The sequence below is a fragment of the Theobroma cacao genome, chromosome 10, assembly GCF_000208745.1.
Source record: "Theobroma cacao cultivar B97-61/B2 chromosome 10, Criollo_cocoa_genome_V2, whole genome shotgun sequence".
NCBI lineage: Eukaryota > Viridiplantae > Streptophyta > Magnoliopsida > Malvales > Malvaceae > Theobroma > Theobroma cacao.
The window spans coordinates 2,007,122-2,022,453 of record NC_030859.1 but is presented as its reverse complement, the minus strand read 5'-3'; the positions used below and the strand labels follow the sequence as shown (position 1 = coordinate 2,022,453).

Below are 15,332 nucleotides of genomic sequence, written 5' to 3'. Positions count from 1 at the left end.
ATTTTTATTTTAAAATTATTATTTTACACACCAATAGTGAAGTTTTAAAATTTCACAAATAAAAATAAATAGTTGTCATATATTTATTTAATAATTAATTAATTTTTATATTGTGACAACCTAGTAATATTAATTTTTATATAAATTTTGACTTTACTCGATCTTTATCACATTAATTGATGGTTTCAATCTTATTTTTTCAACAAATGATTATTTTAATTTTTAAATTTAAAATTGTTATTTTATACATATTTAATAAAGTTAAAATTAGACGGTTGTCATATATCTATCTAATAATTAATTATTTCATTAATTTTTATAAGTATATTTGAATGAACCATGTATTAACTCCACAAGTAGTGTATAAAATAATTTTTTTAATGGTATTAGTAAAGACTATAAAATGTTATTTATACTTCTAGTTGTATGAGGTTTAAAAGTAGTGGAATTTTTGATAAATAATAATTTCAACTATCTCTATTATTATTTGCAATAAATCTACATTTTGATAATTATAATTTATACTTTATTATATTTTTATTTAGAAAAAATACATAATTAAGAATGAAACAAACTAGTAACGGTATCAATAGATTAAGCTTAAGTGGTATTTTATGCTCAGCCTAATTCGAATTTACATCTTGTAAAAGTATTTTATTTTTATATTTTTTACTATAATATTTTCATATTAATTTTTGACTGGACTGGACCAAATTTGAAACTCATAGGCTGGCCGAGCCCAGCTTGAAACAGGCCGGGCTGCTTATTTTGGGCGGATCGACCCATATACAACTCTATATTTGAAAAAAAATTATATTTAATGTATTATTTTTACCAAATTTAAGAAAAAATAAACATTAATTAAAAAAGCTCAATTTAATAAAAAAAAACTCTTGAATAAAATTAGGTTTAATTAGTCCTTTTTTTTCTTTGCAAAATATAGAAAGATTGTTATGATTTGGATTTAATAGCTTTTATCTAATTATTTCCCTTAAATACTAATTGAGGTTTTTTTTTTGAAAGGCTAAACACTAATTGAGTTAAGCATAATTGGCTTTGAGAATGATGTTTTGCAATAGAATTTGGTTCTAGTTTTGCACGTGGTCTTAACAAATAATGTTATTTTCACCTTACTAGCGTTTCTTTTAATTAAATGTAATTTTGAAAATTACAAAAATGCAATTTTTATAAATTATTATATATCAATTAAATCTATCACTTTAATAGAATACATAAATTAATTATATAATTTGACCTAATTTAATGAAAGTGATTAGAGAGTTCTTTACTTTTTTGAACACTCCCCACAAAAGAAATAATTAAAAGAAACAAATAAAAAAATATATCGAATCATCTTAAACTAAAGAAATCATACATAAAATATCTAAATTTACTTTAAAACATCACATTCATATATATATATATATATAAAGATAGAAAGTCAATGACTCCAAAAAATAATATAATAATAAAAAATTTGACTTTATAAGAAAAAAAATAATGATTTTTGTGGCAAAATATATGCCTAAGGAAAAGTTAATTAAAATATATTTGGAAATTGGATTTTTGCTAAAACTAAAAACTATGTATTTGGCCAAGGGAAAAAAAAAAGAAATAAAAATAAGAATAAAAAAATGTGCACCTCAGGTCCACAGTGGCGCATGACCCATGATGCATATGACAATGTGAGTGGTGGGCGTGAAGCGTTAGCCCGTGAGGTGATGACGTGGCCTTTAGCCTCGCTTCACCTGAATAGCAGACCTAATCCTGTGGGCCCACTACACCGCCGGCCTTAAAATCCGAATATCCAAATTGGCTATCAGTTTTACTTAATTACCCCTAACTTCCCCCTAAGAATATTCGAATCTATTTGGCTAGAAGAGTAATTTCGGCTAATTCTAAGTTTTTGAAGGTTTATCATCACTCACCAAATAGCCGAAGGCAGAAGCCAAAAGCCAAAAACCACAGAAGTTTGAGATTTTGTGATTTTCGTGATCGTCGGGAAAAAAAAATGGGAAGAAAGTTCTTCGTCGGCGGTAACTGGAAATGCGTGAGTTTCTGCTTCGGATTTTCCTTTTCTTTTTTATTTTTTTAAAGTAATTCAATGACTTGATAGACTGATAGTGTCTTATGATCTATTTTTCTGTTTGGTTCGTGAGAAAATGAAAATGAATATTGGCTTTATCCAACCGTTTCGCATTTTATTATTATTATTATTATTATTATTATTATTATTATTATTCACTTATATTAGGAAAAAATAGCTATTAACTTCATGAGAGATCTTTAATAATGTATTAATGTCTGTTTTTTTGTTTGTTATGTAAATAAGTAAATTTAAATGTCTAATTTGAAGCAAAAATGTCTGTAGAATGGAACGACTGAACAAGTGAAGAAGATAGTAAGCACTTTGAATGGAGGAAAGGTGCCTTCTCAGGATGTTGTTGGTAAGCAAATAGATTACTGTTTTATAGACTTTTATTTTTATTTTTTGTAATCTTCTTCTTTGAACTTGATTTGTTATACTGCGGGTTCGAAGCCTGCATAAGTGAAAAATTGATGGAAACTACCAATTTCATGACAAAGTAAAGGTGTTGTCTATTTGCTTTTATATTTTTTGAAGCAAAATTTTAGTCTAACTTATGTGTCATGGTAACATCTTTAGATATTTTGTCTCTAGCAGTTTTTTGACTGATTTCTTTATTAAACATTGGATTTTGTTATTAGATGAATAATCTCTTGCCCTGTGTGTTGTTGTGCTTGTTGTTTTTTTGCTATAACTACTTTCTCTTTTATTGGTTTTTGTAAATGATGATAGAACAGATGGCTTATTTTGGATTAACATGTTATCCTTATACAGAGGTTGTCATTAGCCCTCCGTTTGTGTTCCTTCCTTTGCTAAAAGAGGCACTGAGGCCTGACTTTCATGTTGCTGCTCAAAATTGTTGGGTCAAGAAAGGAGGTGCTTTTACCGGTGAGGTTAGGTATGCCCATATTTGCTATCTACTGTTACTTGGTTCTTTAGTCGTCCAATCCATTGTATTTGGTTGTTTAATGGACTTGCACTTTGCTTCTTTGTGTTTTGATGTTGTTGGTTTTTTTGCTCAAGCAAACATATCTGTTTCATTTTTCTGTTTCATAAGAAGAAACATAATCTTGACAATTAAGAAAAGGATGGTGTTGTCTTTTCTTGGCAAATGCTTTCACTCAGTGCAATTTCATCTAGCCATTAGTTTGGTTTGACATTATGGACAAAAATTCTTTTAAGCTAACAATACCTGTATTTTTTTTCAGTGCGGAGATGCTTGTCAATTTGAGCATTCCTTGGGTCATTATTGGTCACTCTGAGAGGAGACTTATTTTGAAGGAGTCAAATGAGGTAAGTGTGTTTGATCAGACCATAACTACTGACAACTGGTGGTGCTTCCTGATGGATTGGTTATTAGAGTTTGATTTTTGTTCATTTTCACTCGCTAGTTAAACTGTCAACATTTTTATTAACTTGGAAATTTTGGTTCTTTTGTTTTAGTTTGTTGGGGATAAGGTTGCTTATGCACTTTGTCAAGGTTTGAAGGTGATAGCTTGTATTGGGGAGACACTTGAGCAACGTGAAGCAGGATCTACTGTGGAGGTTGTTGCTGCACAAACCAAAGCAATTGCAGGTATGTATTTAATGCTTTCTCTCCATTTGGAAAGCCCATGGTGCATTTCTCCTGGTGATACTCCTAAAATTTCTATATTTTCAAGGTAGCAGACCTTGTGTGAGTGTGGTCAGCTTTGTTACTTGTTTAGATGTCAGATTTGTTGGATATTTCATGTAAGTACAACTTGGTCTTTTTGATTCTATATTTGCATGCATTATTGTAATGATTTCTTTTCTTACATTTTGTTCTCATTTGTCTTGAAAGAAGTCTATTTTGAACATCGAAACATACTGAATATTACTATGTCTTTCTGCTTGTATAAAGGGGCTTGCTGCATACATTTATCTAGTGCCAGTTGTTTTTATTTTGTTTAAAGACTAATGCTTTTTTTTCCCTATAAATCTTCACTTCAAGGTAGTTCACATCTGCACGACTCTGTTAAAGTCTCTTGTATTACACTTGTCATGTGACTGTGACAACACTTAAGTATTGCACTTATTCTAATTTGAATGTTCTTTTGTTTTCGTTATCTTTTTTCTTACTGTAAGAGTAATTTTGAGGTTCAAGATAGGTATAGAACACTAACTGTAACAGGCCTCAAGGACTGCATCTGCTTCTTTTACAAATGTTGTTTTTGCATCACTAATTTGAGTGTTAACTGCTACAAAATCTAAGCATCTGGCTGCTTTCCTGTATAATTTCCAATGGCAGCAAAAGTATCAAACTGGGCAGATGTCGTTTTGGCCTATGAGCCTGTGTGGGCTATTGGAACTGGGAAGGTTGCTACTCCAGCTCAAGCTCAGGAAGTAAGTTAGGCTGTTTTCATTTTAAAACCTTATAATGGTGTTTCTTGACTTACTCGTATGTTGTATACAAGTGTAGATGATAAAACTTGTTGGTCATATTTCGCTTTTCATTTCTATGAATGATGTGGAATTTCTCGCACACAATTTTCCTTGGTGAAGGTTAACTTACAAAGTTTTTGTCAATGTAATAGGTACATTCTGAGTTGAGGAAATGGCTTCAAGCAAACGTCAGTCCAGAAGTTGCTGCATCAACCCGGATTATTTATGGAGGTATATTTCACATCATCCCTCTTGTCTTGCCTCTTGATCTTATCTAAGTTATTCTTACAATCCAGAATGAAAGTTCAGTAGGTTGGCCCTTAGAACCTTCATGTTCTGAAGGTAGTGAACTTCATAGTTCATAAACTGAAAACTTTTACACAAAATACTGGGAAGATGCTTGCCCACTCTTAAAGTATGAAAAATCTTCAAATAATTTTTTTTACGGTTTGACCAATGTCTTCAGTTTAAGCTAAATATCTTCAGTTACATCTGAGTTCTCAAGGAACCATATGTTACTCTATATTCCCTTTGGAGGATGATGTGTGGCATATAACAAATCTTGACTAATCTTTTATGTACCTAGGCTTGGCTGGATCCATTTTTAATGAATGAAGGGCTGGGCAAAATTGGATTGAGCTTGTTTGCCATCATGATTTAACTTGGTCAATAAACTCATTCATGGCAAGTTTGGCCAAGATGATTTGTTAAAATAACATTGAAAAAGTTGCAATCTGAGCTCGTATTCTAGTAGGCTTGAGGAATAAAAGCTTATTGACTTCTAGATCATAAAAAGCTTATTGATTTTTAGATGATAAAGCTTAGAGGAAGAAATCATTATGCTGCAACTTTTAGCTCTAACAGCACCTTGATTCCCCATTTTTTCTTCTTTCTTGGCTAATAAAGAAATAATGAGTAGATCCAACAGTTGGCATCGTATCTCATTATAGTTAGAAGGAAAAGAATATCAAATCTCTTGCACAGGCAAGATTGCTTATATTTGGTGAATTTGTCATTGCACGTGCATGTCAAAACTCATAACATACAGCAAAATATAATACAGAATAGTTGTATCTTCTTCCCTGTTTCTTGCCTTAGTTTTAACTGGATACCTCTTTTAGGATCCGTCACTGCTGCAAACTGCAAGGAACTAGCAGCTCAGCCTGATGTTGATGGTTTCTTGGTTGGTGGAGCTTCATTGAAGGTAATGATGTTACTACTCTCCTTGTCTCCTTCGCCACTCTTTGTTTTTGTACACAAATCCATGTGTATTACGGTGGGTTCTAATCCTGATATTTTCGTCGTCTCCAGCCGGAGTTCATTGATATTATCAAGTCTGCTGAGGTCAAGAAGAATGCCTAAGTTCTAGTTTGAAGCTTTTACGTTGGGGGTACTTGCAAGAGCTGTTGTTGGGGGAGGTATAGAATCTGTTTCATAAGAGTTTGAAATGTACTACTTTTTGGGGAAATAATTCATGCTTTTATATTCCTTGCCAGCACCTCAGACTGGCTCCGTATGTATTAAATAAGTTTTACTATATCCTTAGTAATGCAGTTTTCTGGCCTTTGTTTAATATTGTAACAAGTTATACTGAAGTGCAAGAATGCTAGGAGATCAGATTTTCATGTCACATAGTATAAAACAATAAGTGTTATTTTGATTAGTTGACAATTAATCAACTATTAATCATAAAGATTATTTGGTCTAAAATAAAAATACAAAGATTAGCTACAACTAGTTAACTATTTTTAATTTAAAATAAAAATGCAAACTCATAATTAAACATTATGAAAAATAAAAATTTATATGAATTATTTTAAATAATTCAAACTTTTTTTAAAAAAAATATTATGTCAAAAAAAAATTTGTCAGCATCTTGTACTTAATTCATCGAAAATTTGTGATTTTACCAAAAAAGCCCAAGAAAGAGGCTCACAGTCCAGCCCGCCAACAAAAACAACTCGTATGGTAAAAATGTCCTAATGGGCATAAAGAGGAAATTAGGCCCAGCCCAGAAATCAGCTCTAGAAAGGTGAAAAAATGGAAAACAAAATCCTTACGCAGAAGAATAAATAAACAGAGAAACCGAAGGCGAAGAAAGCTTCTGATTACTGCCCGAAGTTGAAGAGGTCAGTCCCCGTAGCGTTCCCCCAATTTCTCTTTTTGCCTTTCTTTAAGCTTCCATTATTCATTTCCCTCCTCTGTTTGTAATATTTGTCTTTTTTTACTTTATAAGCTAAGAAATTGAGTTTCTAGGGTTTCTGAGCAATGGAAGATTCAGAAAAGAGAAGGCATCGTGAGAGGAGGGATAGGGATAGGGATAGGGACCGAGAACGACGCCGTTCCGAGAGAGAGAAGAGTAGTGATTCGGATAGGGAAAAGGAAAAGCATCGAGAGAGAGGGAGAGAGAGGAAAGAGAGGGAACGAGAGAAAGAGAAAGAGAGGGAAAGAGCGAGGGAGAAGGAAAGAGAGAGGGATAGAGAGAAGAGAGAGCGTGAAAGAGAGCGGGAAAGGGAGCGGGAAAAGAGGGAAAGAGAAAGAGAAAGGGAAAGGGAAAGGAAGGAAGAGAAAGAGAAAGGGAGAGGAAGTCGAGGGAAAGGGAGAAGCGGAGGGAATATAACAGTGATGATAGTAAGGAGGAGAGGGAGCGACATAGGAAGCGTCGAAGGAGGGAAAGAGATGATGACAACAATGATGATTATAAGGAGAGAGAGAGCAAGTTGAATAGAGAAGAGAGTCCTGTAAGGAAAAAAAGTGGTGACGATGAGTTGGAGAAGGAGGAGAAGAAAAGCAGGGAAGAGGAGATGGAAGATGAACAGCGTAAATTAGATGAGGAGATGGAGAAACGGAGGAGGAGGGTTCAGGAGTGGCAAGAATTGAGGAGGAAGAAGGAAGAGTCAGAGAGGGAGAAGCGTGGGGAAGGAAATGCAGAGGATGAGGAGACTAAGGTTGGTAAGGCTTGGACTCTTGAAGGAGAATCGGATGATGATGAAGTAGCCCCAACAAAGTTGGAGACAAATATGGATGTTGATGAGAATGAAAACTCGAATTCTAAGCCTGATAGTAAGGGAATTGGAGATGCAATGATGGAAGATGGAGATTCTGACAACGGAGAAGATAAAATGCTTGTTACCCAAAATGGGGGTAATGGGATTTCAGAGGAGGACGATGAAATTGATCCGTTAGATGCTTTTATGAATTCAATGGTGTTACCTGAAGTTGAGAAGCTAAGTAATGCAGTTGTTGTTCCCCCTACAACTGCTGATGATGATAAAAATGGGAACTTGAAGAAGGATAAAAAAGATGGCTTGAGTAATGGGGGACAGCAGCCAAAGAAAGGTTCAAATAAGGCACTTGGGAGAATTATTCCTGGGGAAGATTCAGATTCAGATTATGGGGATTTTGAGAATGATGAAGAGGATTTAGAAGATGAAGATGATGATGAGTTTATGAAAAGGGTAAAGAAGACCAAAGCTGAAAAACTATCAATTGTTGACCACTCAAAGATTGATTATAAACCGTTCAGGAAAAATTTTTATATTGAAGTGAAGGAGATCTCGAGAATGACACCTGAAGAAGTTGCTGCTTACAGGAAGGAATTGGAATTGAAGTTACATGGAAAAGATGTGCCGAAACCAGTCAAGACTTGGCATCAAACTGGACTGACTAGTAAAATATTGGAGACAATAAGGAAACTTAATTATGAGAAGCCAATGCCAATTCAAGCTCAGGCACTGCCCATAATTATGAGTGGTCGAGACTGCATTGGCATTGCAAAAACCGGGTCTGGCAAGACCCTTGCTTTTGTGCTACCAATGTTAAGGCATATCAAAGATCAGCCGCCTGTAGTAGCTGGAGATGGGCCAATTGGGCTCATTATGGCACCTACAAGGGAGCTTGTCCAGCAGATTCATAGTGACATAAAGAAGTTTACCAAGGCATTAGGAATCAGGTGTGTCCCTGTCTATGGAGGTTCTGGTGTTGCTCAGCAGATTAGTGAATTAAAGCGGGGAACAGAGATTGTCGTATGTACTCCAGGTAGGATGATTGATATACTTTGTACTAGTGGAGGAAAAATTACTAATCTGCGTAGAGCAACATACTTGGTTTTGGATGAAGCTGACAGAATGTTTGATATGGGTTTTGAACCTCAAATCACTCGAATTGTTCAAAATATTCGCCCTGATCGCCAAACTGTACTATTTTCTGCCACTTTTCCTCGCCAGGTTGAGATTTTGGCACGTAAAGTGTTGAATAAACCTGTTGAAATACAGGTTGGTGGGAGAAGTGTTGTGAACAAGGACATAACTCAGTTGGTTGAGATGAGGCCAGAAAGTGAAAGGTTCCTAAGATTGTTAGAACTTCTAGGTGAATGGTATGAGAAGGGGAAAATTCTGATTTTTGTCCACACCCAAGAAAAGTGTGATGCTTTGTTTAGGGATTTGCTCAAACATGGTTACCCTTGTCTATCACTTCATGGGGCCAAGGATCAGACAGATCGTGAATCCACCATTTCTGATTTTAAGAGCAATGTCTGCAATTTGTTGATTGCAACAAGTGTTGCAGCTAGGGGTTTAGATGTGAAGGAGCTTGAATTAGTGATTAATTTTGATGTTCCAAATCATTATGAAGATTATGTTCACCGTGTAGGTAGGACAGGTAGAGCTGGCCGGAAAGGCTGTGCCATCACATTTATCTCCGAGGATGATGCAAGATATGCACCAGATCTTGTAAAAGCTTTGGAACTCTCTGAGCAAGTTCTTCCTGATGACCTGAAAGCTCTTGCTGATGGCTTTATGGCAAAAGTCAATCAGGGGCTTGAGCAGGCCCATGGAACAGGTTATGGTGGAAGTGGTTTTAAATTCAATGAAGAGGAGGATGAAAAGAGAAAAGCAGCAAAGAAAGCACAAGCAAAAGAATATGGGTTTGAGGAAGACAAGTCAGATTCAGAAGATGAAGATGAAGGGGTGCGGAAGGCAGGTGGTGACATCTCACAACAGACAGCACTTGCTCAGATAGCTGCCATGGCTGCTGCCTCAAAAGCTGGTACCGCTTTGATGCAGAACCCTCTATCATCTGCCCAACTGCTTCCCAATGCTGTATTGCCTGTGTCTCTTCCTGGTGTACTCGGTGTTTCGATGCCAGGTACTGCAGCAGTTGTGCCTGGGAGTGGGCTGCCTGGTCTTGCAAATGAAGAGGCTGCTCGCAAAGCTGCACTGCAAGCTGCTCTCAATTTGCAGCATAACTTAGCAAAGATTCAAGCTGATGCAATGCCTGAACATTATGAAGCTGAGTTGGAGATAAATGAATTCCCCCAGAATGCTCGATGGAAGGTTACCCACAAGGAAACTTTGGGCCCAATATCAGAATGGACTGGAGCTGCCATTACTACCAGGGGCCAATTTTTCCCACCTGGTCGAATCCCGGGACCAGGGGAACGCAAGCTTTACTTGTTCATTGAGGGACCTACTGAGCTATCTGTTAAGAGAGCTAAGGCAGAACTAAAACGTGTCTTGGAAGACTTCTCACACCAGTCCTTACAACTTCCTGGTGGGACTCAACCTGGCAGATACCAAGTTTTGTAGATGTAAGAACTCAAATCCAACTTACTATAGGCATAACCTTTCTTTCGATGGAAGACTTCTCTGTAGATCTGCATTGTTCATGTTCATTTTTCTTGTTCAATTTTTTTTTCCTGCAAGATATGCTTTTACCAGTTACTTTAGACTTGTTGCAAAGGTTTTGGTTTTGTTGTTTTCTGATAAAAAAAGACTGTGTAGTTATTCTAATTATGAAAGGCAAATAGGAGTACATAATAAAGTATGGAACCAAATGTATTGATTAAAGGCAAGCTGAATTGGTCCTGACTTTATCTTTGGTACAACGGATGGACTGGTAAACTACACGTTCTTCTCTTGTATAGATTGTTGGATTTGTAGTCGGACTTGTCCCTCAGACCTGAAAGTCAATCTTCGTGATGGCGTTCCTCTTCGTATGACTCAAGAGTCTGCATTCTTCTCAGGGTATGAAACCAATTAATAGTCGTTAACTACAAATGGCCTTAATTTTAGTGATATTGTGTTTTGAAGACATAAAACATAATGATGCTTTAAAGTTGGTATATTTAATTAATTAATGATGTTTATTTGACTGAGGCAAAGTAATTTGGGAGCAAATACTTGATTAATGACATAGATGACCCAGGTGAAGTAATTTGGTGCCAAATATATTCATTTGGACTAAATAAATGCATCAGGATGTAAAATAAGAACATTTTTATGTAGATCGGATAAGTTTTGTTATCTAATATGTCAAAGACTGATTCCTTTGTTTTATTTCCAGATACTTGGTTTAGCCCTCTGTCCATGGAATGAGAGCTTATGACCTCCATAAGTCAATTCTCTTTGATTTTCATTCTGACTGTAAAATTGTGATGTTGTAGGCTCATGAGCTCTTCTTATAATGATCCTTTTTATATTTTTGGTGTACTTAAATCTCCATTTGAACCATAAATAAATATGCTGTATCATATTGTCACCATTTGCTTATTTAGTTACTCATTCTGATGTTGCAGAAGTTTTTTTCCTATTCTCTCTGCTGAGAGTCTTATGCTATTTTATTTTTAATTTCTGATCGCAGAGATAGAGCCATTACTAGCTCTCACCTTCATTGTGGTAGGAACTTTCTCAAAAGTACTAGTTGATAAAGGCTGATTTTCTTTTGTGCATACATTGGTTAACCCTCTGCTGATATTCATTTAATACTGGTGATTAACAGCAAGTTCTTTTTTTCTTGTTTCTTTTCTTTTCTTTTGTTTTTCAGGTCTGAGAAGGGCAGGATTCGTAAGTCCATTATTTTCAGATTTTACTGACTGTGGTGTTTCTCATCGATGTTGTTATAGTTAAAAGGAGCTCATTGTTTTAGTTTGGTGCATTCTGATGCATTGGCTCTTTTTACTTGGCCTCATATTCACTAATCCTTTAGTCAATTTGATATGGATGGTGGCTTGAATCCTGCTATGGTGCTTGGTCGAGGAATTGGTGTAACTAAAAGACAAATAGAGGAATCAGATGCTGTAGTTCCAGAACCATATGATGAAGTTTTTTTCTTATAAAGGCATTAAGTGTTTGATGATGTTTTTATGTTATTTATTATTTTTTGATGAGGAAGATGATGTATTCTTTTCATGTCTTAGGTGTTACTGGTAACATTATTCTCCCTAATGGGAACTTCCTCGCTCTCTCAAGCTTCAACCTGAGATTGCATTTTGGTTTAGAAAGACGTGGATGTCCTGGATCCTTGCAAAGTTAATACTTAAGCCATATTTCTGTTCTGAACTTGATTTTTTTTCATTTCTTAAAGGTAATATATATGTTTTGAAAATAGATCTGATTCCAATCTGAAGTTGTGAACAGCATATAGCAAATGCAAGCAGGGTTGCTGGGTTGGCATTTGATATGCGTGTTTCCATTTTTTGTTTATAAAAAGTAGAAAATGGAAGGGTAACTGAGACAGATAAAGAAGAAGAGCCTCACAATGTGGAAAATGGGCAGAGTATGTATGTTTTTGTTTGATTGGATTTGCTTTATATAAAGGCAACATTAGTGACTGACTCATGAATTTAATTGAAATGACAGGATTGAAGATATGCTGAAGAAGAGTGTTATAACAGTGGATGATTTCACACACCCTCTTCATCAAAAGTAGAAGTAAAAATGGTGGTCAAGTATGCATGTTTAGTGGACATGAGCTTCTCCAAGGGAAAGCCATCCAGAGTGTGTGGTAGGTTGGTTTGTTTGGACCTCCATAATACACTGCTCCCCTTGCCTATCAGGATTAAACTATCCACCTCAATATACCTTATGTCCATGCTCTGCTCCTAGGTGGTTGAATGTTGTTGCCTTTCTGCTTTGGACTTGATTGCATATTATTATATCAATGGGCTTGCTATATGGATTTCCTTGTTAAAGATCAAAGTAGTTACAGATATTGGTACATTCTCATGTGAATGCTGTTAAATTTTCATTGCACTATGCTTGTCCTGTTACAGTAACGATTTAAGGACTGAACACATTCTTATTTGCATTCACTTTTTGGTGTTGGAAATCATGTGCTGCGCCAATTGTAAGTGTAACTTTGAGATTCAAATGAATGCGTATAAACCCTAACTGTAACAAGTTTTGAGGACTGCACCAGCTCCTACTTGGAATTTTGTTTGGTACTGCAAGAACCATCTTGCTGATTTCTTGTTTAATTTTCCAATGGCAGCAAATGTATCAAACAGGGCAGATGTTGTTTTGGCCTATGGGCCTGTGTGGGTGGTTGGTACTTGGAAGGTTGCTATTCCAGCTCAAGCTTTTGACAGAAGTTAGGTGAGTTGGAAGAGCCCTTTTTTGGGGAGGTATAGAATCTGTTACATACAACTTTAAATGTACTTTTATCGGATTTCTCAAATTGGATTTTATGTAGAGTAAGTTTTACTATCTCCTTAGTCGTGGATTTCTCTACTAGTGTTTATTTGCTCTTCTGTATATTGTTGTCTCATTTGGCCAGTAACTAAACCCATAATGCGGAAAATTCTCAGGTTATGCATCCAGATTCTTAACCCCCTTTAGTATTCGCATTATGGGTTAGTTCAGATTTGAGCGTGACAGAGATCTTTGTTTCCCTTCAGTGTGCTAGCTTCTACGTTCTTTCTAATGATAACCTTCTTTTACCGCCAGTCACTGAATATTGACGTCCTACATGAGTGGACGAGGGGAGTCTTTATGGGATGAAAAGGTTGTACATGTACTTGATTATTGAGAGAAGAAATATAATAGTCTTTTTAAGTAATCTGAATGTAATTTGGCTCGGTACGAAGAAGTTTATGCGGCAATTGATTGGGTTTTGCTTTCTGTCAAGGTCAGTGATGCCTTCCCCTGTTGACTGTTGTGAGCTGAAGTAAAGCTCACACCTTCTGATTGGGTTTTGGTCAGCAGGTGAAACACCACGAGTAGGACTAGTGAAAAATCCATGGTTGGTGTGGAACCGTTGGCCATAGATATTAGAGTTGCATGTGAGATTGGTAGACATCTTTTAGGATTAACATCGAATTTGTCATTATACTTTGGGTTTAGTTAAATTTTGTTGCTGCAAATGAATTTTGTCACTGTAGTTTCAATATCATCGATTTTTTTTAGATAAAAAGTAACCAAACTGACGGAAAATATCTGAAAGAATAGTAGGCCTCGTGTACTGTCATTATTCAGTGATCAACTTATTTATTTCTATTGAGTGTTTTTTTTTTAATCGGGAAAGGAGATTCCAATCTTGTTCTCGAGACAGAAAATTATAGATCAATTAATGATTAAAATGTTCGGGTATATTTATTTTTTAAAAATTTTTAATTAGGGAAACTTATTTTTCAAATTGCAATGAGGATTGAGACTTTTTGTCACGGGTTGGGTGTAGAAATTGTTCGATTCTAAATTTTAATGTCCAACCATTTGTAAGATCAGTGTGACTTAAATGGCAAATAGCCAGCAAAGAAATTAAACAGTTTGATAGTTACTTATTTCATCATCAATGGTTTGAAAATAAAAAATAAATTAAAAAAATAATAATATCAAGAGTGCTACAAAAGGACAAGAGTCGTACGTGAATCTTCCATCACGATCACGTTCTTCTCTAACGCTTTTGAGGAATTAAAAAAATTTATAAAAAAAAAAAAGAAAAGAAAATTAAAGTCACAATTGAAGTCTGGTTAGAAAAGTCAAGAAAGTCTCACGAGAAAATATTGTCTGCCCTTTTCTAGTTAAATTTATTTGATGCGTTCATTCCCGAATCTCTGATTTCTCAATCTCCATCTCCAATTTGCAATACAATATATTGATTCTATTTTTCTTTATTCCTTTTCTTTTATATAAAATTATTAACTTATTTTTCTATGGACCTCAACTGGCTAAGTTGAAGGTATATATGTTAACGACTGTGGATTTACATGTGAATGTAATATTTTAATGATATAATTTTATACAATTAGTGTCTATTTTTTTTATGTTTGTTCGATGTATTCAATTTATAAACAAGTTGTGAGTTTTTAATTATTTGAATTAAATATTACCTTTGTGCTTTGAAATTAATTTATATTAGAAAATGGCATTAAACCTAACAAACATTTATTATTTTCTCAACCAACCTTGTTGACCTTTGAATAAAAAAAAGTACTTCCGCAGCAATATTAGACATATATATATATATATATTTCCTAAAATTCCTTCCAGAAACTTGTTATTATATGTATTAATTGAAGGCTTCCAAATACTATGAATTTTTGGGTACATCAAACATTTGTCTCAACAGGTAATTGACTCTATAAATAGATTTTTTTTTTTTGTTTTTTTCTCTAAATGTCCGTACCCGAACATTGAATATTTTGAATTTATATTTGACTACTTTTACTTATTAGATGATGATATAATACATGTCAGACACGACTTTATATCCGATGTCTAGCAATAAAATAGAAACATTTTATTTAAGATATCAAAATTAGTTCCCTAATCAGAAAAAAAAAAAAAGTTTGTTTGATTTTCGATTGTAGGACCCTTTACCCCCACCAAACTGTGGCTGATAAAAGGCCACTTGACGAGTCCCTAGATAACCCCTTTGCCGGCAACAATTAATAAACATTGACAAGTCATGGATGGTAATCCAATGGGTTGATTAGAAAATTTCTATATACAGCAGCCCTTCCATGGCTGTCTCCTTCATGTGTATGAACGCCCCAAAAAACAAAGAAAGGAAATGGAGGGCAACTGGTCATTAAATCAAAGGGATGAAAAGCCCCAAAGCCATGAAA

At 35.0% G+C, this 15,332-nt stretch overlaps 2 protein-coding genes across 2 annotated transcripts; both read left to right on the top strand.

Annotated features, from left to right (window-relative positions):
- On the top strand, positions 1,926-6,119 carry LOC18586084 (triosephosphate isomerase, cytosolic). Its single transcript, XM_018129666.1, has 9 exons — positions 1,926-2,050; positions 2,372-2,447; positions 2,861-2,984; positions 3,295-3,379; positions 3,530-3,662; positions 4,356-4,450; positions 4,642-4,720; positions 5,611-5,693; positions 5,801-6,119. The coding sequence occupies exons 1-9, from the start codon at positions 2,012-2,014 to the stop codon at positions 5,849-5,851; spliced, it is 765 nt and encodes a 254-aa protein (XP_017985155.1). The 5' UTR covers positions 1,926-2,011; the 3' UTR covers positions 5,852-6,119.
- LOC18586083 (DEAD-box ATP-dependent RNA helicase 42) lies at positions 6,537-12,578 on the top strand. The gene is given in 5 exon segments (XM_018129169.1): positions 6,537-7,067; positions 7,070-10,076; positions 11,312-11,795; positions 11,876-12,043; positions 12,127-12,578. Coding segments are annotated over 2 exon segments (3,315 nt in total). The 5' UTR covers positions 6,537-6,757; the 3' UTR covers positions 10,075-10,076; positions 11,312-11,795; positions 11,876-12,043; positions 12,127-12,578.

Coding starts and splice junctions, on each gene's coding strand:
- LOC18586084 (XM_018129666.1), top strand. CDS start 2,012: ATGGGAAGAAAGTTCTTCGTCGGCGGTAACTGGAAATGC. Junction 2,985..3,294: donor GCTTTTACCGGTGAGGTTAG/GTATGCCCATAT, acceptor ATTTTTTTTCAG/TGCGGAGATGCTTGTCAATT. Junction 3,663..4,355: donor ACAAACCAAAGCAATTGCAG/GTATGTATTTAA, acceptor TTCCAATGGCAG/CAAAAGTATCAAACTGGGCA.